At 34.8% G+C, this 24,719-nt stretch overlaps 1 protein-coding gene across 2 annotated transcripts; it reads right to left on the bottom strand.

Annotated features, from left to right (window-relative positions):
- Positions 1-264: 264 nt before the first annotated feature.
- Positions 265-12,437, bottom strand: LOC125823496 (poly(ADP-ribose) glycohydrolase 1-like). 2 transcript variants are annotated; one of them, XM_049502874.1, is made up of 11 exons: positions 12,135-12,437; positions 11,875-12,063; positions 10,109-10,212; positions 8,359-8,563; positions 8,169-8,273; positions 4,224-4,342; positions 3,888-4,031; positions 1,966-2,101; positions 1,600-1,800; positions 1,195-1,257; positions 265-546 (listed from the first exon to the last, which is right to left on the bottom strand). In XM_049502874.1, the coding sequence occupies exons 1-11, from the start codon at positions 12,381-12,383 to the stop codon at positions 373-375; spliced, it is 1,689 nt and encodes a 562-aa protein (XP_049358831.1). In that variant the 5' UTR covers positions 12,384-12,437; the 3' UTR covers positions 265-372. The 2 variants fall into 2 exon arrangements, with proteins under 2 accessions (XP_049358831.1, XP_049358832.1); XM_049502875.1 differs by having other exon boundaries at positions 11,875-12,052; positions 12,135-12,405.
- Positions 12,438-24,719: the final 12,282 nt, after the last annotated feature.

The following is a 24,719-nucleotide window of genomic DNA, read 5'->3' as shown; positions in this document are numbered from 1 at the left end:
CCTAACTGTCTTTGGAGGAAAGGGTAAAAAACAAAGAGTTGGTGTAGCAGAATGCATGTTTGATGGTTCCAATCCTTTCCAGTTATTTGCTTTTCGTTTCCATTACCACAACGCCTTCTGCTGTTGTAATCTACATAATGAGTAATGTTTACCTTCAGCCGGTTTCATTATGCTTGAGCCGGGAACTCATGTTTACCTTTTAATTATCCTAATAGGTCTGTATTATACCTCTAAGACAAGAAAAACCATCCGCCAGAGATCATCAACTCAATTATTCTCCTTTTCCCTTTTTGTGGTAGTACAAGTAAATAGGCTTTAAATAGCTTATACAAGAATCATGCAGCAGCAAAATAATAAAAAGACCAGGAATATTTAAACATTATGAGAATTGTTGAGCAAAATAGTATCATGGGAATTTAACGATGGAAGGAGCCAACTGAAGAAGCCAGCTCCAGTTTCTCCCCTCAATCTCTGGACTGAATAGTCCATCAACATATCCCAAAGCTCCCCAACAGTCCATCCCTGTGAAGAAATCCATTGAGCCACCTACAACAGGTTGTCAACAAAGAAAATTTCACTAAGAAATATATGCATACGCTCCCAAGTCTTGAAGATGTTTGTGCTTTATGATCACGTAAGAATATACAAGACGGGATAGCTAATAGAACCTAGCACAAAGTTGGTGATGAGCTACAGCAAGTCAAGATTTCCTATTTTGCAAATTCATGCACCTATCTTTTGCACAAACACAAGGACCAATATGAAAAGGCAGTACCAACTTATCAGATTTGTTCAGGACAGACCTCAATTACCATTTCTAGCATCAGTAACATCAATTAGGAAAGGGTGAATCAATCACTCAGAACTATCAGTGATGTCAATTCTTTTCTCTCAAACAATCAATAAAAAATAAAACAATGAGTGGCAGAAGGTGAAACTACAAAGATGGTCAGGAAACAAATAAGAGTGGTTGAAAAACACGGTGAGTATTAAATTACACAAAATTATATCGCAGGGAACATCTTTTGACATAAAATGTAAAAGAAAGCAGTCACATACAGCAGTTCTGAGCCTATACGAAAGAGATTCACAATTAACAAATGGAAAACATACCATGGAAAAGAAGTTCAAAACTAATTTTCTTTCAAGCAGAAAGCCTTGAGAATATATCATAGTAGTTTAGAAGACTAGTACCTGACCCAGCATCTGCAATGCTTCCAAGTCAAACGTATAATACATGATGAACGGTCTCAATGCCTGAGATAAAAGAAAGGAGAGAAAAATTAGGAAAAGTAGTTCTAAGGAAAAAAACCAGCACTGCGTCCACATCAATATATTCATTAAAGCACTGATGCATGGGATGTAAAGTGTGTGTGTGTGTATATATATGTATCCAGCATCCATTTAATGTGACATGATGTGTATGAAGAGTGGAGAAGTGTAGAAAAATCAAAAACTCAGACATCTGATGAAGTCTTGAACATAAAACATGAGAATTATATCTTAAAAGGACGAAAGCAAAAGACTGCTCTTTGCCTCTTATGATAGCAAAAAATGCCTGTGATGAAATGCTGGAAAAATTTCCAAGGAGAGAATAACCTGAGATGCAGCAAGCCATTGAAGCATAGCTTTAAGTTGAGGATCCCCACCGAAAGCACCACAACCCCAATTACCAGTCACAACTCCAATTTCTTGTTGATAGTCTAAATGTGAACAATAGTGTGCCTCATGATTTCTGAGCAACTGGTTAGCCAAAGTTCCCTCAATTGTTTGAGATGATGCTGAAGGATTTCCTTGAGACTATTGGACAGGATAACAAATAGCCAAAAAAATTAGTCAGATAAAAAAGGATAAAATATATTGACATTGATAGTACAACTGGAGAGATTCCGGAAAAGGGGGAGAAGCGGTGAAGAAAATGAGAAAAATAGGAGGATCTGAAAATACTAAGAAGGGAGGTACTACCAAATGATAAACTTCAGAATGTCCAGAAGATCCTTTAACATTGGGATCATGCTGACTTCCCATGTCTTGAAAAAACTTTTGATACTGATGACACTTTAAATGATCCAAAAAACCACAGAGAGCCTTGTTAATTTCCCTACAACAAAGTTAAAGGACCCAGTGTTGTCAATGGGTGAAAGGGGCCGAAAAGCACCAAGTCTGGTATGACTTTAAGAGTAAAGCACAATTACATCTTCAGAAAGGCACAGATGTAAAAAGTACATATACATATATAATGTAAGAAGATAAATTGAAATTCAGCCAACTAACATGCAAGGATAGATCAAAATGGCAAGTAGAACTATGAACAGACACCCATTTGAAACCCTAAACTCAGTCAAGTCATTCACCATCAAATCTACAAAATGAATTCCACTCTTAATCTAATTTCTGTAACTCCACAAGGTTTTATCAAAATGAAAATTGTGCATTGCTCTCATCCCTCAACCTTGTTCAGTATAAATGGCAACAATTTCACGGTTTAATGAAACAATGATCATTTAATCCAAACAAGTATGTTTTCAGCTCACTTTAAATATTCTGGACCTATCAATTCAGCATAGAGCCTATATGAGCAGACACAAAAGTGTTATTCTATTGAACAATTACTCTTCAAGCATGTTATTTTCATTCTCAGACAGAAAAAAGTAGCAGAGAAAACAGAGGCTTGAGAATTTTACTTCAAGAAAAACTTAAAAATTGATGAATAAAAATTATTCACATCCCAACGCAGTATCTCAAACTACAAATTACAAACAATGTAACACACTAGCTTGGATGCTAATTCATGAGGGACGTGTCAGTACAACTATGGTAACTACTTTGTCCAACTTAACTTGAGGCTTGGATTGTTCAAGAAATCAAACATCCAACAAGAGAATCTACAGATGAACTTTCCAAACTCTCAATTTTGATACAATAATCAGGAGAACAATGAAAGCAACAATTAAACTCCAACTAATTCACACAGCATATAAATACAAGTATCATGAACCAAAGACAAAGCAGATATGTTCTTTATTTGATTTTTATGTTTGTAAGATATGTAAGACAACTAGAAATATTTTGAAGCTAATCAACAGGATTAATCATTTAATTGTACATCCAAATGTCAATCATTTAATTTTATTTTTTTTGAAACTGGTAATGTTGCCAAATGTCAATCAAAGTGAATATGTAAGTTTGCAATTTTAAGCACAGCTAAAAGGACGAAGAAAAATATACCAAATACATCATTTCTAAAACTAAAATAGATTAAAAGCAGATAATCTCAGTGATTTTCTTTTCATACTCCTACTAAATCAAATGACCTAAACCCAAATGGTGTAATAGAAGAAAATAGTCCCACTGAAGACATATTGTTAGATGCTGAAATACGTAGATTCCAGGTCATCCACTTCTTGCCTTGTTTAGACTCACTCAATCAACATATCCCAAAAGTAAACCATCTCTTCTCTCAGGAACTTCTGGATTAAGCATTATCTGAGTTGATTCTGGTGAATTTCATGGCATGGACAAGCCTGATAGGCAAGGATTTACGTAGAAGATAGTTTCGTAGAAGCTATGGATACGTACTAATCCATTCATTTCTTATCAAAGATGCAGGTGGAAAAGAATGTAAACTCCTGATTGACAGCATCTAACTGTCAAGACACTTTATCTCACATCAATTCCATAACATCAGCTCATAAACTTTTACTTCCTTCTCAGCTTTGATTATGCTAAACCTCACTAATACTTCCTAATGAAAAAAAGGAACCCAATTGGAGCTTAAAGATCAAAGTGCTGACAGGTTGACGGCAATCTGGTTTATGGCCCAATTGACCTTGAGAGAGAATCTTACTCTAAATAAGATTTCTAAAATGTAATTAACACTCACATACCTTAGGAGGCATTCAACCCGGTACTGCCTTTTTCCTGGGCTGCTTAGGGCATCTATTGCGATTATTCTGCTCTTACGCCTTCCAAGAACATCAATTTCTTTTTTGTCCACATGTTCACCGTTAAAACGGAATGAAGAAGCATATCTACACCATTCAAAAAATATTTACATTAGATTAAAGATATTAATAAATAGTGGAAGTGCAGTCAAAGGTAAGAAATGTCAACAACACTTTATTGTAAAAGAGGAACTTTCAGCTAAAATAGATTAGCAAGCAACTTCGGTCACAAGTTAACTTGCTTATGTAATAAGTAACAAATTCTCCATCTGAGCTCACCCGGTATAATTTGAGAACCTCTCTGTACCGACAATTTCAATTGCTTCATTGTCTGCCATGCAAGGCAAGAAAAGGATGCCAGCAATTAACTCTGGATTGATCATAAAGCGAATCTCTTCCTATCAAAGGACATTCAACAAAACATTTTAAAAATTTCCCAACAAATATGTCTCAAAGATACAGATAGTTGCATGAAGGTAGAATGGAAACGAACAAGAGAAATGCAAATTAAATCAGCAAATTTGATATATTTAATTAAGAGACCAGTCAATAATATCTTCTTTAAATTAAGAGCCTCTGGGACGGCTCATTTTAAAAAGCACTTTTGTCAAAAACAGCTTTTCAGAAAATACTTTTGGAGAGAGGTAGTTTGTGTTTGGCCAATTCGTTTTAGAAATGAGTTTTTCAGTATTTGATAAGCAGATTGCATTTCAATAATCTTTTCAAAAAGTGTTTCGAGTTTCAAATTACAAAAAGAGACAAGTATCAAGGTGTTAGCAGCCTATTCAAATTCCCTACCACAACCGTGTCGACATGTCATGGTTGTGGGTGTGGGTGAGGGTGAGGGATCCATACATGATTTGGTGAACCTACCTTGGGGTACTTTGACCACATTCTATGACCGAGAAATATAAATTGATTGGGTATTTGATTTGATTTTTCTTTATATATATATATATATATATATATATATATATATGGAGAGAGAGAGGGGGGGGGGGGGGGAGAGTTATACAACGTATGAGAATGCTTTTATTATGCGAGGTAAGAAGAAAATATTGGTGTTTATGAGGAATGAAGTTTTATTAGGTTTAAATCCAATTAACAAATCGAAATACATATAATGTTGTAATATACATTTATTGGCCACTGGTATCTGCACTCAGATCCATACATCCGAATCCTAGAATTTATGTGATGAAGAATTCAACCTCTAGATCCGCACCCGAATCGGGTACTTGCACCCAAGTCCGAGCAACATAGTCAAGGTTCATCTTACAATTAGGATTATTTAAACGGAAAAGGGCCAAAACTACCCTTGAACTATAAGAAAAGGTCTAAAAATACCCTTCCATTCACCTTTTTAGCTCACCTATACCCCTCCACTCACCTTTTTGGCTCACATACACCCTTTCATTCAACATTTTGACTAACTTATACCTTTATGACTAACCACCAAAGTTTATTTTGTTTTATTTTTTTGAAAAAAATATTATTTGTCATTTTATTATTAGATAAAATAAAAAACTCATCTCGATTAGTTTTTTTCCCCATAATCTATTCAAATAAAAAAAACATATACCTCTTCAAGCCCCCAATTTTTTTTTAAAAAAAATCTAGTAATTTTTGTATTTGCTCTAAAAAAAATTTAAAAAAGTTTGTTTTAAATAATTAATATATTATAAGAATATTAATAGTGCCACACTATCTATATTCCTTTTTAAAATAAAAAAAAATTGTTAACTTAATTTTTTTTGCTACTCTGTGATAAATACATATTGGATTATTTTTAATCAATAAAATATATAGTTAAACCAATAAAATAATCTTGAATATCTAGTATTATTGAGTGCATAAGAGACAAAAATAGATTGAGATCTATAAGAAGGTTATACGGAGAAAATACTGAAAAGAAAGACTAACAAGTATTTCACCATTTTCCCTATGTTCCTTTTCTTTTATCTTGTTTGTTTGATTACAAGGAAATAATTCTCACTCAGCTCAATGACATAGTTACAATTTGATGATTAAAAGTAATAGAATCAAGAACCCGACAAATTTTCATATACCATAACAAGTTTCACAATGAAGGAATTCTTTTGAGGTATTATTCGAAATAATTAAACATACAATATTAAAGTTTGATCAATGATCAATCTATTAAAAATAAATCTTAAAACAGGTATAGTGCAAACAAAAAGAGATCATACATAGAGAAAAAATATTAACTTGATTCCAATAACTTGTGAATATTTTGGCGATGGCTTTGTTATCGGAAAGAGCAAGAGGACAGTTAGTGGCAAGAGAGGGTAGAAAAAAGGGAAATGTAACTTTGTACTTATAGTTGATGGACTACTTTAGAGGGAGAGGGAGAGGGAGAGGGAGAGAGAGAGAGAGAGAGAGAGAGAGGGAGAGGGAGGGAGGGGGAGAGAGAGAGAGAGAGAGAAGGAGAGAGGAAAAAGGAACATATACAGTAGAAACCAAAAAGAAAAGAGGCGTATTTCGTTAGAAGCTTTAAGTATTAAATTAACGATGCATAGTTTGATAAATATAAATAGATGGTAAGGATATTTTGGTCTTGAAAATTAATTTTCTGCTTTAACTTCTACTTTTTGGAAAAAGCAAAAAAATTGTAGTTTCTTCCTAATAGCAGATTAACTGTTGTGGGTGCTTCTCTAGAACACCATTTTTGTTTGTCAAACACCTCAAATAGCGCCTCCAAGAAGCTTGTCCAAACAGGCTATAATACTAAAATAGGATCCCTCTTCTTTTAGATTCTTAGTTCTCTTTCAAAAGTTATACTCTTAATTCTTAAGAGAACCTTCTTAATTGGATGCATATGATTATTTGGAGTTTAATATCAATTATTGGTAGGGAAATCCCCTCCGTGATGGGGACTAATAGTACAGAAAAGTGGCGCCTTTTGAAGCTACTTTTCAGGAAGTGGAAAGCGGATTTTCTCTGCCAGTAACAAACAAAAGTTCAGCACTTCCCACGACATTTTTTCAGTCAGTTGGAACTTGGTCGAAAGGGAAGATTTTCTGTATTTGGAGATTAATGCTTCAAAAAAGGGTTTGGGTGGATTATTTCTAGGGTTTATTCTCCTAGTGATAATTCCGACAAATCACTTGTGTGGCTTGAGTTGTCACTGACACAATTCTTCTTGGAATTAAAGCTTAATAAGAAGCATTGACACTTTTCTCTAATGAACGTTGAGTGTGGAAATGATTGATCGTCATGATAATATACAATTTGATTGTGCCCTAAAAACTTCTTGTAGAAATCCATGGCGAAACCGTCTGTACTTGGAGCTTTGTCATCAATGCAGTCTACGATAACACCCTGGGATCTCAGCAATACAATCTATTGTGCCCTCGTATGGCCTTTGCATGTACTGGTTCTCTTCCTCTGAAATGGTTAGCATATTGTCCCAGACCAAGAAGGTTTTCATTGAGCCAAGGCCTTGTTTAAGGGTTCATAAATTCTCAGAATCCCATTACTCTCCAAAATTTCTCCAATTAATTCTAACTTGCCAATGTAGTTATACCTTTTGTGAGTGTGACAAACTTTTTTTCTGGATAAGGTAGATAATCTTACTGATAACTAGTACCAAGAAGGTACATAAAAAGTAAAAAAGAACCATTACTATTTTGGACGTCCCATGATTTGACACATCTCATTTTATACAACTTTCAAAATTTCAAATTCATTTAAAATATTCAAATTCTAAACTTTTGATGCTGGCTTCAAACTATTACTTTGATATTTTCTTCTTCTTCTACTACTAATATATATATCATATTTATTTATTTATCTATCTTTTATATATACACACACACACACACAAAACACTCCCTCCATCACAATTGTAATGGTATCTAGCTGGTATGGAGTTTATGGAACAAAAGGAAGACTTTTGAAACTTGTAGTCTAAATAAGTCATAGATATTTGTGTGGCTATAAATTATCTCATTAAGGGTAAACAAGAAATTTAAAAGTCACATTATTACTAATATAGAAAGGTATCATTCATTCTTGTTGGGACTTGCTAGCAAGGAAAGTTTGTCACATACATAGGAATACATATATATGTCAAATCTAACATCTTAAACTACTGCCAAATCAAATATCGTATTATAAAATGGGAAGTAGGGAGTAATAGACTAATTGTTAACAAGTATATCAAAACATAAAACTGAAAATATGTTGAGAAATAAAAGAAACCTGTATACAGCCCCTACTGAGAGCACCACCTCCAAGATACTTGTTCGCAAAATCCACTTCAATAGCTTCACTTGATTGATCCTCAATTAAGCCTGAATTGGAAATCTATAAAGAAACAGAAAGAAGTCATCCCTTCGCAAACTAACATCTTCTATCACAAAAAGGAGAAAAATATAGTTTCATTTATTACCTTAAAAGGGCAAAGGGAAATACTGGATTGGCTCCAGAAATTTTCCTTTGGATAAGGAAAAGCAAATGTACCATGTTCTAGAGCAAGAACTTTTCGCTCAAAGGAGATGTAGCCCGCAGGTATCAATGAGCCAATCCTCTCAAAATAGTGAAGAATGCACTTCAATTTATTTTCAAATTTCTCGTCATACTGATCATACAGATACCTGAAAAACATGTTCATTACCGGATGAACTTCCTTTCTGCATTTAGAAAATCTGACACATAAAATGGCATGTTGCAACCATAAAAGAGCATAAGGCAACAGCTTCAGTAGATAATTTCTATAAATAGCTTCAGAACTACAAAGCTATACTCTGCTTTTTACAGGCATGGGTTACTCCTGATAAACAATAGTTAGGATGCTATCCTAGACCCTTATTTCTTCTGAAATAGCTCAGCAACCATTATCTGTCTCATATTGCTTAGGTCAAACTCCTCACTAAGTGATTGATATGAGTACAAAATGTCAGTATCTTGTAAAGGTTTCAATTTCAACATGCTTCGTTTGTTTACACAATTTTTTTCTCTCAAACACTTAAATGGACACTTTTCAATCAGGAAAAAACAATACTCAGATCTAGAAATACAATACATATTAAAGAAAATTCTGAATACTGAAAGAAAATGACTCACAAGTTACTTGATTCACCACTCTCCACAAGATTTTCTGCTTAAGAGTTCTACAGCTTATTTGAAGACTTTAATACATCTAAACTATCTTCTCCATGTTTAACAAAATGGTTAACCACATTAACCTCTTTCAGAATTCAGAACAAACTGTTTCTTTTAGTGCTGTTGTATTTTCTACTTATGGTGAATCCATTTTTATGAGCTGATAGTACATACTGAGGCAGATGCTTTCAACTTGTCAATGCTACATTTTTCTCTGGTGTTAAATGGGGCTTCTGGGGAAGTGGAACCCCTATGATATGTCTTGCTTTCTTTAATGGAAGAGTCATGTATAATCTTGCAAATCAGTAAATCTAGAGTCTAGACATATTATGTGATGCAGTATTGGTTCTTGAACTCCACCATTTACAAGTAACCAACAAAAAGAAATCTATGTTTCTATCTCGCAGTTACATCTATGATGTACAACTTTTGCACATACAACACAAAAAAAAAAAGTGGATGGCTGAAACATGCTGGATGGAACTCAAAAGCACTGGAAAACAACAGTGGTAGGATCATGAAAGACCACAGTACCCAGTAGGTAGAGAAGACTGCATCAGAAAACATGACATTCAACTCACCCATATTATTTCCAATACCGTCACAACAAACACAAAATACTAATGAACAAACTCTTCTCAAGTTAAAGTTATTGAAATGGAGAAGCTGTTCTTTGAGAAGAGTTGAACAATTATAACTATATCAGAATCAATTGAAGTAGGACAAAGTGAGGGGAAGTATAGCCTGCAAGTAGGCTCACGTGCTATATAAATTTGGCTTGTTTTGTAGCTGATTTGGTAGGAGATTGTTAGAAATCAAGGGTTCAAACATAAAGATTACTGAAATCTGCCTCTGTTTGTGGATGCAGTTATCCTACAGCTGTAAAGAAATAAGATTGTGTTCAAAACCTTAACACAGAACATAGAACGCGATATGAAAGAACCTTGTGAGAGATAAGTACAACAGCTATAAAAAGAAAGACTTTATCATTCTCCAAAAAAAAAGATATAAAAAGATAGACAGCCAATAAAACATACGCAAACAAATGATCAAAGTTGATCATCGGGAGATGTTTGGCACCTCTATCATTGGTAGGGAATAGACAAAAGAAGGAACATGCAAGAAGAGCACCGACTAATTCCTGAAAGAAAAGATTGATCATGATCACTTTACGCTATAAATATTTGCTGCAAAGTTAAGAAACAAATTCCAATTCACACTATAGTGCAACTTTATCAAATTTGCAACTCATGATGACATTTTTTAAATTTCAAAGAGAACTTCACCATTAGTTCAACCGCATGCCACAATAATCTGCATGGGGGGGGGGGGGGGGGGCTGTTTATTTTACTAGTAAAAAGCTTAGAATTGTGTTTGTTCACAATTCAGTGTTTGCCAGTAGTACTTTTGAGTCATTTTACTCTGGTTTCATGTGAAAATTAAAGAACTATAATTTTTAGACAGTGTTTTAAGGGAAGATACGGGGCGTGGGGCAAGCCATTTTATATAAAACAAGGCGAGGCATAAGTCCCAAGACATGGGTGTAAGCCCCATGGGTCTTTAAATTTTGTTAATTCTTTTATTCATAAAAACAAAAGTTGAAAAAAATATGAAAAGCATTAAAATTATAATATTAAGAAGTCAAATGAAGTGCTGAAAATTTTAACAAACATTCTAAAAGTTCAGTCTCAAAAGAAGAAATATTCTAGAAGTTCTAAAAAAACCATGAATTATACAAAAGTTTACCATGACCACGAATCCAAACATTAAAAGAAAAGAAATACCATCTAGGAAGAAAATGTTATCTATAACTCCTGACAAGTAAATGAACACAAAAGCCTTTTTTTAGTTAATACTATACTTTAAATTTTTTTTCTTAAGAGACTACCCATGTCATTATTGAATTATTTTTTTGAGATACAACTAAGTTACAAATAAACTAGAAAACGAAATTTAGGCTTACAAGAATTAGTCACAATTACATAATACAACTTGGAACTGTGTGCTTTCAACAAGCTAATAAATTAGCAAACAATTCATATTATAATTCAATACAAAAATTACATTCGATGAATATAAATATTTATAAATTGTTACTCCCTGACACTTAACTATTAAATAGCAAGTTCATAATCATGATACACAAAAAGGGCAATACTATTGTAAAACAAAATAGAATATCAAACAAGATTTGAAGAGAAAAAATGTAGGAAATTGAGTAATGAAGACAAAACAAAAGTTAAAACATGAAGATTCTTCATTTGAAAGGTCCCATCAAAATTTACTCTCACGTTACTAGGTCTACTATTTCTACCTTTTATGTCCTCAACTTCTGAAATGTGACTAATGAAGAGGGCTCTAGAAGAGTCAATAGCTAGTTAATAAACTTTTGGAGGATCCACAAGGCTAATTAGTAATTACACATGATTGCACAAGAACTGTGGAGTGAGTCCCCTGTGTAGGCATTGGACATATCCCAAGATATGTACAGACGCTTTAGGCATAATTCTCATGAGACAAGAGCTCCATATGTTAGACCAGGGCATTTTAGGAGTGCCTCATCCTGAGTTAGTCCAGGCGCATCCCAAAACATTGTTTCAACAGCTCTAATTTGCTTTAAAAGACATTATTTTTGACATTGGAATGAAATAGGTCATAAAAGAATGGAGTGATTGCTGATCATTCAAGTAGTTTGAGATTGAGGCACAGTTACAATGATTAATTGAGCTCTTTTAGAGATCAGTACTGTGAATTATCAAATACTCCTAACTGTTAATTAGCCTAGCAGTAATAATCACAAAACCTGACTGAGGAAAACAATGCCAGGCTGTTGTGATTCCAATAAGCGAAGACCAGTGTTGACTCCTTTAACAATTCCACCATCAGCCTTCTCATAGTGAGCCTCCAATAAGGAAGGCAACCGCAATAGCAAATCCGCCATTTTCGGCACCACTTCTTCGAACCATTTAACAGCTTCATCCCTAGGAATTAACTGCACCAACATTTCAAGTATTCAGTTCAAAAACAAACAAATCCGTCTGAAGTGAAAAGTGAAAGGCTTACATCATCAAATAAGAGAGAAAATCCGTCTGAAGCAGAAGAGGAAATTGAAGAATCAGGTAGTGAAAGGGAATTCCGAATGTCGGAGATTGCGAGGAAGAGGACATGGCCGGAGTTAACATTGCTGTAATGAGGGCCTTCAGAGAGGGTTTTCAGTGCTTCAACAACTAGCGGCGGCCAGAAAAGAGAAGATGATCGGAGACACACCGGCAAAAAGGGCAGGATTGACTTCACGTCTTCTCTATTCTCCATTGATGGACCGGACCTTAACTTTGATTCTCAACGCTTCTCTTTACATTTATTTTCAGTTAGTTGAATTCAAACTTAAGGTACATTTTGTCATTTTCTCGAATCTTAAAAATGACAAAATTAGTCCATCAAGTTTGAGACGTAATACCTCTTTGGAAAAATTATCTATATACACATCTTTATTTACCTTATTTTCCATTATTCCCTTCTATTCTAAAATATTACCAAAATCCCTAATTTCCCCCCAAATCTCAAGTCTTTCGGATACATAACTATCCCAGACTCAAACCCACGTTTCCTCGTTTTTTTTTTTCACTCCTTTAATTTCTCCCTATTTCACTCCAACAATCTTATCAGTTACAACTTTCATCTCAATTTGGATTTCAAATGATTTCTCTCTCCGGTCAATCAAATTCAAACTACCAAATATGTAGTTTTCATCTTTACTATTCCCTTCAACAATTCAATTGAAGATAGGATTGATCGAGACGATAGAACGTTCATGTCGGGCACTGCTTTTGGAGTATATTTGTGTCATACTTATGATGTTCTAACTTTCAATCAATTCAAAGAGACTATTCCAACTTTTGAGTCATTCATTTGCCCAATTTACTATCCATTATCTTCCTATTCATTGTAAGGAAGAATTCATCACCTATAAATAGTGATGGTTTTATTTTGTGAGAAGAACAAGAGATTTACAAGAAAATATAGAGCGAAGAAGATGAGTAGTATTATATTGTGTATATTGAGTTAGTTTAGTAAAAGAGAGAGTTGAGATAAAGAAAATATTCTAAGGGTGTGTTTGGTATGAAAGAAAATGTTTCCTGGAAAACAAATAGATTTCTAACTTATTTTCTCATGTTTGGTTTTGCAAGTAGAAAATATTTTTTGAAAAATATTTTTTACCGTTTAGTTGGTGAATGAAAAATATTTTTCAGAAAATATCTTTATTTTTGACTTAGAGACTAAAACTCTTTAGGAAAATAATTTCTGATCTGAAAATCAACCCTAATAATTGCTCTAGGACCTGACACCGACACCCAAACTAGGACAAGACCCTGATGACCGTTCCAAAATCTGTCCTGAGATTTGACACAGGACCTAGGAATTTTTTCAAAACAATTTTTTTAAAAAAAAATTGATGGGGTCGCGTGTGGGTGGGGGTGGATGGGGGTAGGGGTGGCGGTGGCATAAAAATGAAAATTTCTAAACTTTGAAATATTTTTTCGAAGACAATTTTTAAACCTAAGTTTCTATTCCAACGCCAATTCGAACGGTTTAGCTCCTTGTATACTAGTGTAGCAAACTTAAGTATAATAGAATAAGCCTAACTTTAGGCGTTGACTCGGCTTTGACAACCTTCTATCTATCCTCCTTATTTCTACGACCCTGTATGTTATATATTTGAGATTTCAAGCTTCGCTCGGAGACTTGGGACTAAAGTTGGTTTGATTTTAAAGTATAGTACTGATTACTTATGTCACGACCCGAGCCTACACCCTGGACGTGGCCGGCACTCGAGAACCATTATTGGTCCCCAAGCGAACCCTCATCCTGGCTAACTACAAGTGGAAAACTGATTCAACCAAACAAAGCTTAAAAACTAAATAAAATTCATGAAGCTGAAATACAAAGCTTTAACTCAAATGAAAAACTCTGAATAAAATAATATATTCAACTCGCCATAAAATAGGCAACTTAAGTCTTTAAAATATTTAATAAAATAAATGAATAATACAGACTTCTCAACTATACTGACTATCTATGAAGCCTCTAACTGATAAAGATGAAAGTCGGGACAAGACCCACGACATCCTGACTAAACTGAAAAGTAAATGAAATCCCCTAGAAACGAGGAGACTCACCATAGCTAACTCGAACTCCCGGATGTGGCAACGAATCTCCTGTTGATGATCCTAAATACCTGTGTCTGCATCATAAGAAGATGCAGGCCAAATGGCTCAGTACATGGAATGTACGAACATGTAAGAGGAGTTCTAAAGCATAACATAAGCTTGAACTTGATAAAAATGGAAACATACTTACCTCTTTTCAAATTTACTCAACTCAAGGAATATTCAAGGATACTCAAAACTACTCAACTTACTCAACTCCAAAGTACTCAAGGATAAGATACTCAACTAAGAGATTAAATACTCAATTCGAAGATATTATATTCGACTCTGGGTACTCAACTCAATATAAAGCAACAATACACATGCAATATATGGAAAGCTTTATAAAACAGTAAAAACAACTTAGTTTGTTAAAGAAAATGCATTAACAAACTCAACTTTACTTATATAATAAAGTAATATAGTTTCTTTGGGAGATTCTCTAACCGACAACCACCACTATGAGCCTAAGTGGTGATACATCGTCTTGCCCACGCTGCCAGAACTGTCCTATACTTTGTCGTCATATAGAACGCTTAACTTAGTGGATCCACTAGTCTATGGTAAAAGCATCTTAAGGAGTCATCTAAAAACTATGATCCTTTACTACCCATGATGGCTACATGGTTTATGGAGACTTGAGTTAATATGAACTCGCATTCCCATATCGGTGCTCAATACTACTCCCAAAATATACTTAACTCATATGTTTGTAAAAACAAAACTCTTTCTTTGAATTGAGATAATTACTCAAAATTTACCTTAAAAGCTCTCTCGGAATCGATGTTCCCTTTTATTGCTCAAATGTGAAAACATTTATAAACTCTTTGGGAATACTTAGTTCCCTTATAGCTTTTTGAGAAATGGACTCAACTCTTTACTCTTTGCTTAACTTGAAACTTATAGTCTTAAAATAAATTTAAAACATTTGTAAAAGACTTCTTAAAATGAGATTCATGCCGAATTATGGATGTGAATGACTCAATGCAAGGTTTTCAATAACCATAGATAGAACTAAATTACTTGGAACTCAAGAACTTCAATAATACTACTCACTTCAAGAATGCTCAACTCAGAGGGTTCATGCGGAATTTATGAGCATGAACTACTCAACTCACGGACTCAAAGATACTTCTCATCTCAAGATTTTCCGGCTTAAAATAATCATGCGGAATTATGGGCTTGAACAGCTCAACTCATGGACTTCATGGGTAATAGGTAATAGTTCAATGATTAGGATTATAAATCTCAAATGGGTTATAAACTCAATACTTAAGACTTAGGACATGAAGATATTACTCCTCTCATAGATACTCAACTTCTGGAGTTCATGCAAAATTTATGGGCATGAACGACTTGACTCGTAGGTCTACATAACATTATGGAACTCATTTATACGACACTTCTCATTCTCTTACTTACTACCTCAAGACTTAGTTCAAATCGATGGTTGATCTCAAAGGATTCACAATTGAACTCAATGGCTATCTTGAACTCTACTTTTAACTCTCTCTTGAATGGGAATTATGAATTCAAGAGTTATGGTTCACGATATGAAAGATCTCATGATGACAAAGTAGACTCATGAGTACATTCTCCTCATCCTCACACTCACTTGCTCAAGTCTTGAAACAACTTACTAGAAGTTATAGAAGACTCCACAAAAAGACTCAAAGGGACTTTCTTATAATGTTCGAAAGAATTCTCAAAACCTAACTCTAAACTCTACCTTGAATTGTGAATTGTGAATTTAAGGTTATGACCATGTTAGGAATGATTTTAGGTGTTTAGAAGTAGCTTAGAGTAGTTAGAATCGAAAAGGAGTGAAGGTGCACTTTAAACGAACTCAAACGGGGAAACCGACGACAAACTGGATGGGGCAGGTAACCCTGGCGCTATGGGTGGAGCAGGGCGCCAGCCCCTAAACTTCAGAGGAGGGTTTGGGGCGCTCTGGTAGGCACATCGCGCCAGTCCCCAACCCAGAAAATTCAACAAGTTTCTTTTCACCCTATTTCGCCTAGAATCGAATGGTTTCTTCCCCAATCACTTAGAATTGATTACTTAACATAAGTACACTCTAATCTACTCAATACATCCCTTAAAACACTCACTTTGATCTCAAGAAATCATCCAAAACCCAACACAAGAAGATTTAGAATGAACTTCAAGAACTCCTATCAAGAACTCATCAAGAACTCAAATCTTTCAACTTCAAGAATGAAATTTGCGCTGAAAATAACATGTTTGGTGGTTGGGTGAACAAACCCAACACTATGGAAGCTTACATACCTCTTAGGGATTAAACCCATGGCGAAAATCCGCAACAACATGCAATAATCTCGACGAACGCTTGATCCTCTCCTCTTTTCTCCTCTTTTCTCTTCTTTTCTCTTCTTGAACTCTCAACTAAAACCCTAGGCTAATTTTAGGATTATAAAACTGAACCTAATGGGGTTAGACCCTTAAAACCTTACAAAAAATGAATTAAATCTGATTGTGTAAGGAAAAGACCAAAATACCCTTTACTATTTCCGGCAAACTTTCCTTAACTGGACAACCTAACTTCAAAAGGCCATACCTCACTCATCCGAACTCGAAACTTAGCAAACGTGGCGGCGTTGGAAAGATAATTCAAAGATCTTTCCTATGGTATCTTTTAGAACACCTAAATCATCCTGATCTAGGAGTTATGAGCGTTTGAAGTCGACCCAAAACTCATAGTTAACTTAACTTGCAAAATTTCAGATTTTGCTATTTCCAATTTAATTCTTTTTTGGAACTCAAGGTGCTAAATCTTGTGACCTTAACACTTAAGAAATTTTAATTCCTCGGTAAAATCTCACTCACTACGATGAACGGTTCGAGTCTTAGTTCGAAAACATTTCTGGGGTGTTACAATATCTCCCCTTTGGGATCATTCGTCCTCGAATGACGGTTGATCTGGGTATGGAATGGTTTACTCTTACTAGGATCTGCGTCTGATGGTCTGCCCTTACTATATTCAAGCTTAACCCAAATCCTTAAGTTCGGATTTTCTACTTCTCTGTAGGGAATCTCATCTCAAGCTATTACTCTTTACTACCACATTCAATCTTAGTAGTCGAACAATTCCATGAACTCCTACTAACCAACTCCTTCAGATCCAACCAAGGGCTCTCATTTAACTATTTCTCTTAGGGCCCGTTTGGCCATGCGATATGATATCATGATATGAAATCATGATATGGTATCATGATATGGAATCATGTGATGAAATTGAAGGTTTGTTTGGACATGCGATATGGAATTTTTGTGTTGTATATTTTCTCATAAACATAAAAATCCCATAAGTTGTAAAACTATTAAAATAGCCCCAATTGTTTATTCAATCTTATCAAATAAACAAAAATTATAAAATCGCATAATAAATTATTACAAAGTTATTTGTTCTTCAGTTAAATAATTGTTTCATCTAACTTTAATTTAATTAAAAAAAATTGAACATAAATTGTACTTGATATGTTCATATCTCTCAACCACTCTTACAAATAACATATAAAGTAGAAAAAAAACATACATTAGTGAGTAAATATTAACTTAGAAGTTAAATGCACTAAGATAAAAATTAACAAACATCACTAACTTCTAACTATTTACAAGAAAAATCAATAGTTAAATATTATTGAATAACGAAATTTTAAAAAGTTACCACAAGTTTGAGTCAAAAACACTTCTAATAAAATTTAATCAAAAAAATTATAACTAGTCCACTTGACTAAATATTAATAACTAATTGATCAAATTTTCCTAAGTCCTCAATCAATTGGACTTGATATCCTTTAGTCATGTGAGCGAACATTTTGCAAATACTAAGATTAAGAAAGTGCGGCACCGCCAATGAAAATTGTCTTTTATCAATATTATGCTTAGTCATAAGATTAAGACGTTTTTTTTATTATGAAAAATCAAAAAAGTATTACTCCCTTTGTTCTCATTTATATTCACCAAATAAATTTCTACTTTATCATTTATATTCACCAAATTTAAAGTGATAATAAATTTTATATTGGTGAGAATAATAAATTTTAAAAAGTAATGATGTGATTATAAATTTTATTTACATATGAAACAAATGGTTAGTAGATATAAATGTGGGGTTGTTTTAACAAAATATAAACTCATGGATCAATTATTGTATTAAAATATCTCAAATCATGATATGAAATCACATGGTGATTCCATATCATGGTTTTTGGAGAATATGATATCACCTCTCATGATATGGAATCATGAGATGAAATCAGCGTAAAATCGCATGTCCAACGCTGATTTCATCTCACGACACCATATCGTGATATGATATGGCATGGCCAAACACCTACATAGTAAAAACTAATCCTCTTCTTCCTCATTGTTAATAACCTTAGATGGAATTATCACACCATCACTAACACGATACGACATCAACCTCCTTTTTTTTAACATCACTCCATTACAAAAAGGACCTCTAAAAATATATCCCCCAAACTCTTTGAATTCATTACCATCTTAATCTCAAACACTTGACTCGATTTCTCATCTTGTCATCTCCCCCCTTTGGTCTAAAGCTAACACTTGAATGAAAGCTATGGACTTATTCCATCATCTCTAATTTGTGTACATCCTCTTAATGCTCTTTTTACTCTTGTGACTTAGTCACACTTCACTGCCCTTATCTAAATGTTAGGGTCTCTCACCTGTACCACTCATATTCATAAGAGCTAACATTTTAATTCCTCACCTACTCTATGCCAAGTCTACAAGATCAAATCTCAAAACTAACATCGTCACCCTCATGGTTCCATTCTTTGGATCATGTCATTGATCTCAAATTCAAGCTTAATGTTTATGACTAAACTCGAATATCAATATGATTGCTCGCCTACTACACAAACTCACCACTACTATACGCCAATTTTAGAAACACTCGTCCTCTAGGACAAATAGCCAACCCACACCTCTTAGTATTCATACTTATAATTTACAATCACATTTCCCTTCACAACATGAGTACTATTCACTCATTCATTATACATCAATGCCTAATTAGTTCTATAACACTTTGAATATTATGAGCTTTCCCTTAAAGATCATAAGCCTAGCTCAGAGCTATCACCTCATGAATACTCTTGCTCTTCTTTCACCACTTACACCTGGTCATTACAAACACAATGACACATCCTCATAACCCTTTTTCTAGTTAAGGTATACTCTAACTTATCTTGGCTTGCAACTCTTACTCTACTTCCTATCCTGAGCTCTTCACAACTCATCACTTCTTAGTCTACCCATAAGGAAAAACTCCTCATCAAAACTTACTGGGTGCATGCCTATAGTAACATAGTTTGCCTCATCACTATTTCCCTTTCTAGGATTACTAAACCTCTGCAAAATTTCCTTTAACTCTGGGGTCTTTCGTTACTACTACTCATGATCTCGTAATTCATGTTACCCTTTTGGGGTGGAAATATAACCCAAGCTCTAAACATACTTCCTCATAAGGATCTCAGCTGAAACAAGGCTTAAGGAAAATAGTACAACTCACTTTTAGCTAAAATGCACGATTCATATGAAAAATGAGGGCATTACTCTAAAACTTTACACTTAACTTACTCTTGGACTTCTCTTAAGCCCCTCTGGAGTCTCATGATTTTCTCAAGACTCTTGCTAAGAACAACTCATCCATAATGATCTGACTTTTCTATTCTACCACCCCTAGTATGATAGGTAGTTGAATGAACGAATCTGAGAAACGTAGGAGTAAGAATAAAATCTCTAGGACATAGCTCTATTGCACGATTAAGAGTATGAAAGAAGGGAAACTTTTCTTAATTGTCTGTAGTCCATCATTTATAGAAGTGGGGCCCTCACAACCATAAACAAGATCCTACTTGACACGACTACATAGACACCCTAGGACACTTAAACTCTGAGCTCTGATACCAAATTTGTCACGACCCGAGCCTACACCCTGGACGTGGCCGGTACTCGAGAACCATTGCTGGTCCCCAAGCGAACCCTCACCCTGGCTAACTACAAGCGAAAAACTGATTCAAGCATACAAAGCTTAAAAACTGAATAAAATTCATGAAACAGAAATACAAAGCTTTAACTCAAATGAAAAACTCTAAATAAAATAATATATTCAACTCGCCATAAAATAGGCAACTTAAGTCTTTAAAATATTTAATAAAATAAATGAAAATAATACAGACTTCTCAATTATACTGACTATCTATGAAGCCTCTAATTGATAAAGATGGAAGTCGGGACAAGACCCACGACATCCTTACTAGATTGAAAAGTAAATGAAATCCTATGGAAACGAGGAGACTCACCATAGCTAACTCGAACTCCCGGATGTGTCAACGAATCTCCTGTTGATGATCTTGAATACCTGTGTCTGCATCATAAGATGATGCAGGCCAAATGGCTCAGTACGTGGAATGTACGAGCATGTAAGAGGAATTCTAAAGCATAACATAAGCTTGAACTTGATAACAATGAAAACATACTTACCTCTTTTCAAACTTACTCAACTCAAGGAATATTCAAGGATACTCAAAACTACTCAACTTACTCAACTCCAAAGTACTCAAGGATAAGATACTCAACTCAAAGATATTATATTCGACTCTGGGTACTCAACTCAATATAAAACAACAATACATATGCAATATATGGAAAGCTTTATAAAACAATAAAAACAACTTAGTTCGTTAAAGAAAATGTAATTACTAACTCAACTTTACTTATATAATAAAGTAATATAGTTTCTTTGGGAGATTCTATAATCGACAACCACCACTATGAGCCTAAGTGGAGACACATCGTCTTGCCCACGCTGCCAGATCTGTCCTATACTTTGCCGTCATATAGAACGCTTAACTTAGTGGATCCACTAGTCTATGCTAAAAGCATCTTAAGGAGTCATCTAAAAACTATGATCCTTTACTACCCATGATGGCTACATGGTTTATGGAGACTTGAGTTAATATGAACTCGCATCCCCATATCGGTGCTCAATACTACTCTTCAAATATACTTAACTCATATGTTTGTAAAAACAAAACTCTTTCTTTGAATTGAGATAATAAATCAAAATTTACCTTAAAAGCTCTCTCGGAATCGATGTTCCCTTTTCTTGCTCAAACGTGAAAACATTTATAAACTCTTTGGGAATACTTAATTCCCTTATAGCTTTTTGAGAAATGGACTCAACTCTTTACTCTTTGCTTAACTTGAAACTTTTAGTCTTAAAATAAATTTAAAACATTTGTAAAAGACTTCTTAAAATGTGATTCATGCCGAACTATGGACGTGAACGACTCAATGCAAGGTTTTCAATAACCATAGATAGAACTCAAATACTTGGAACTCAAGAATTTCAATAATATTACTCACTTCAAGAATGCTCAACTCTGAGGGTTCATGCGGAATTTATGAGCATGAACTACTCAACCCAAAGACTCGAAGATACTTCTCATCTCAAGATTTTCCGGCTTATAATAATCATGCGGAATTATGGGCTTGAACAACTCAACTCATGGACTTCATGGGTAATAGGTAATAGTCCCATGATTAGGATTATAAATCTAGAATGGGTTATAAACTCAATACTTAAGACTTATGACGTGAAGATATTACTTCTCTCATAGATACTCAACTTCTGGAGTTCATGCAGAATTTATGGGCATGAACGACTTGACTCGTAGGTCTACATAACATTATGGAACTTATGTATACGACACTTCTCATTCTCTTACTTACTACCTCAAGACTTAGTTCAAATTGATGGTTGATCTCAAAGGATTCACAATTGAACTCAATGGCTATCTTGAACTCTACTTTTAACTCTCTCTTGAATGAGAATTATGAATTCAAGAGTTATGGTTCACGATATGAAAGATCTCATGATGACAAAGTAGACTCATGAGTACATTCTCCTCATCCTCACACTCACTTGCTCGAGTCTTGAAACAACTTACTAGAAGTTATAGAAGACTCCACAAAAAGACTCAAAGGGACTTTCTTATAATGTTCGAAAGAATTCTCAAAACCTAACTCTAAACTCTACCTTGAATTGTGAATTGTGAATTTAAGGTTATGACCATGTTAGGAATGATTTTAGGTGTTTAGAAGTAGCTTAGAGTAGTTAGAATCGAAAAGGAGTGAAGGTGCACTTTAAACGAACTCAAACGGGGAAACCGACGACAAACTGGATGGGGCAGGTAACCCTGGCGCTATGGGTGGAGCAGGGCGCCAGCCCCTAAACTTCAGAGGAGGGTTTGGGGCGCTCTGGTAGGCACATCGCGCCAGTCCCCAACCCAGAAAATTCAACAAGTTTCTTTTCTCGTTTTCTCACCCTATTTCGCCTAGAATCGAATGGTTTCTTCCCCAATCACTTAGAATTGATTACTTAACATAAGTATACTCTAATATACTCAATACATCCCTTAAAATACTCACTTTGATCTCAAGAAATCATCCAAAACCCAACACAACAAGATTTATAATGAACTTCAAGAACACCTATCAAGAACTCATCAAAAACTCAAATCTTTCAACTTCAAGAATGAAATTTGCGCTGAAAATAAAATGTTTGGTGTGTGGGTGAACAAACCCAACTCTATGGAAGCTTACATACCTCTTAGGGATTAAACCCATGGCGAAAATCCGCAACAAAATGCAAGAATCTCGACGAAGGCTTGATCCTCTCATCTTTTCTCTTCTTGAACTCTCAACTAAAACCCTAGGCTAATTTTAGGATTATAAAACTGAACCTAATGGTATTATACCCTTAAAACCTTACAAAAAATGTATTAAATCTGATTGGGTAAGGAAAAGACCAAAATACCCTTTACTATTTTCGGCAAACTTTCCTTAACTGGACAACCTAACTTCAAAAGGCCATATCTCACTCATCCGAACTCGAAACTTAGAAAACTTGGCGGCATTGGAAAGATAATTCAAAGATCTTTCCTACGGTATCTTTTAGAACACTAAATCATCCTGATCTAGGAGTTATGAACGTTTTAAGTCGACCCAAAACTCATAGTTAACTTAACTTGCAAAATTTCAGATTTTGCTATTTCCAATTTAATTCTTTTTTGGAACTCAAGGTGCTAAATCTAGTGACCTTAATACTTAAGAAATTTTAATTCCTCGGTAAAATCTCACTCACTATGATGAACGGTTCAAGTCTTAGTTCAAAAACATTTCTGGGGTGTTACAATATCTCCCCCTTGGGATCATTCGTCCTCGAATGACGGTTGGTCTGGGTATGGAATGGTTTACTCTTACTAAGATCTGTGTCTGATGGTCTGCCCTTACTATATTGTAGCTTAACCCAAATCCTTAAGTTCGGATTTTCTAATTCTCTGTAGGGAATCTCATCTCAAACTATTACTCTTTACTACCACATTCAATCTTAGTAGTCGAACAATTCCATGAACTCCTACTAACCAACTCCTTCAGATCCAACCAAGGGCTCTCATTTAACTATTTCTCTTAGTAAAAACTAATCCTCTTCTTCCTCATTGTTTATAACCTTAGATGGAATTATCACACCATCACTAACACGATAAGACATCAACCTCCTTTTTTTTAACATCACTCCATTACATAAAGGACCTCTAAAAATATATCCCCCAAACTCTTTGAATTCATTACCATCTTAATCTCAAACACTTGACTCGATTTCTCATCTTGTCATCTCCCCCTTAGGTTTAAAGCTAACACTTGAAAGCTATGGACCTATTCTATCATCTCTAATTTGTGTACATCCTCTTAATGCTCTTTTTACTCTAGTGACTTAGCCACACTTCACTGCCCTTATCTAAAGGTTAGGGTCTCTCACCTGTACCTAGGGCTGGCAGGGGAATCGGATCGGCTCGCCCCGGCCCGTGACCGGTTCGAGAACCGGCTCGCCGGACCCGGTCCCGTAAATTTTTGGGGGTTTGGGAGGGGTTCGGATTGGGGACCGATTAGGGGCCGGTTCACCCTTGGGCCCGGTTGACCCGCCCCGATCCCGGCTCGGATAAACCGGCCGTTTCGCGGGATCCCCTACCTATTTTTTTTTAATTATATTCATTGGGCAACGGCCCAACGGATTTATTGACTGTTTTTTCCCTTCCCCAACACCCCCTACCACCCCTACTTTTAATAATTTACTTTAAACCCTCAAGTTATCATAAATACAGTTTAACCCACTTTTAATATTATAAATACCCCTCTATCCCTTATTATTTCTTACAAAATCATATATTCTCTCATCTTTTTTTTATATCCTCTCAAGTCTCAATCTTAAGCCTCAATCTTTTATTCCATTTAAGTCTCATATTATATCATAATACATATATTTCAATTCTAAGTTTTCATATTATATACCATAATATATATAATTCTCATATTTGCTATCAAA

This window comes from Solanum verrucosum, unplaced genomic scaffold (genome assembly GCF_900185275.1).
Source record: "Solanum verrucosum unplaced genomic scaffold, falcon-dt-bn FXZP01000012.1, whole genome shotgun sequence".
Lineage (NCBI taxonomy): Eukaryota > Viridiplantae > Streptophyta > Magnoliopsida > Solanales > Solanaceae > Solanum > Solanum verrucosum.
Note: the sequence above shows the minus strand (reverse complement) of the source record. Positions and strands in the feature narration are given on the sequence as shown.

Bases quoted from the DNA above. Each gene is read 5' to 3' on its own strand.
- LOC125823496 (XM_049502874.1), bottom strand. From the start codon at position 12,383: ATGGAGAATAGAGAAGACGTGAAGTCAATCCTGCCCTTTTTGCCGGTG. The intron at 8,564-10,108 runs GTATGTTTTATT...CATGTTTTTCAG, and splicing joins AACTTTGATCATTTGTTTGC to GTATCTGTATGATCAGTATG. The intron at 1,258-1,599 runs GTTATTCTCTCC...CTTTTATCTCAG, and splicing joins AATGGCTTGCTGCATCTCAG to GCATTGAGACCGTTCATCAT.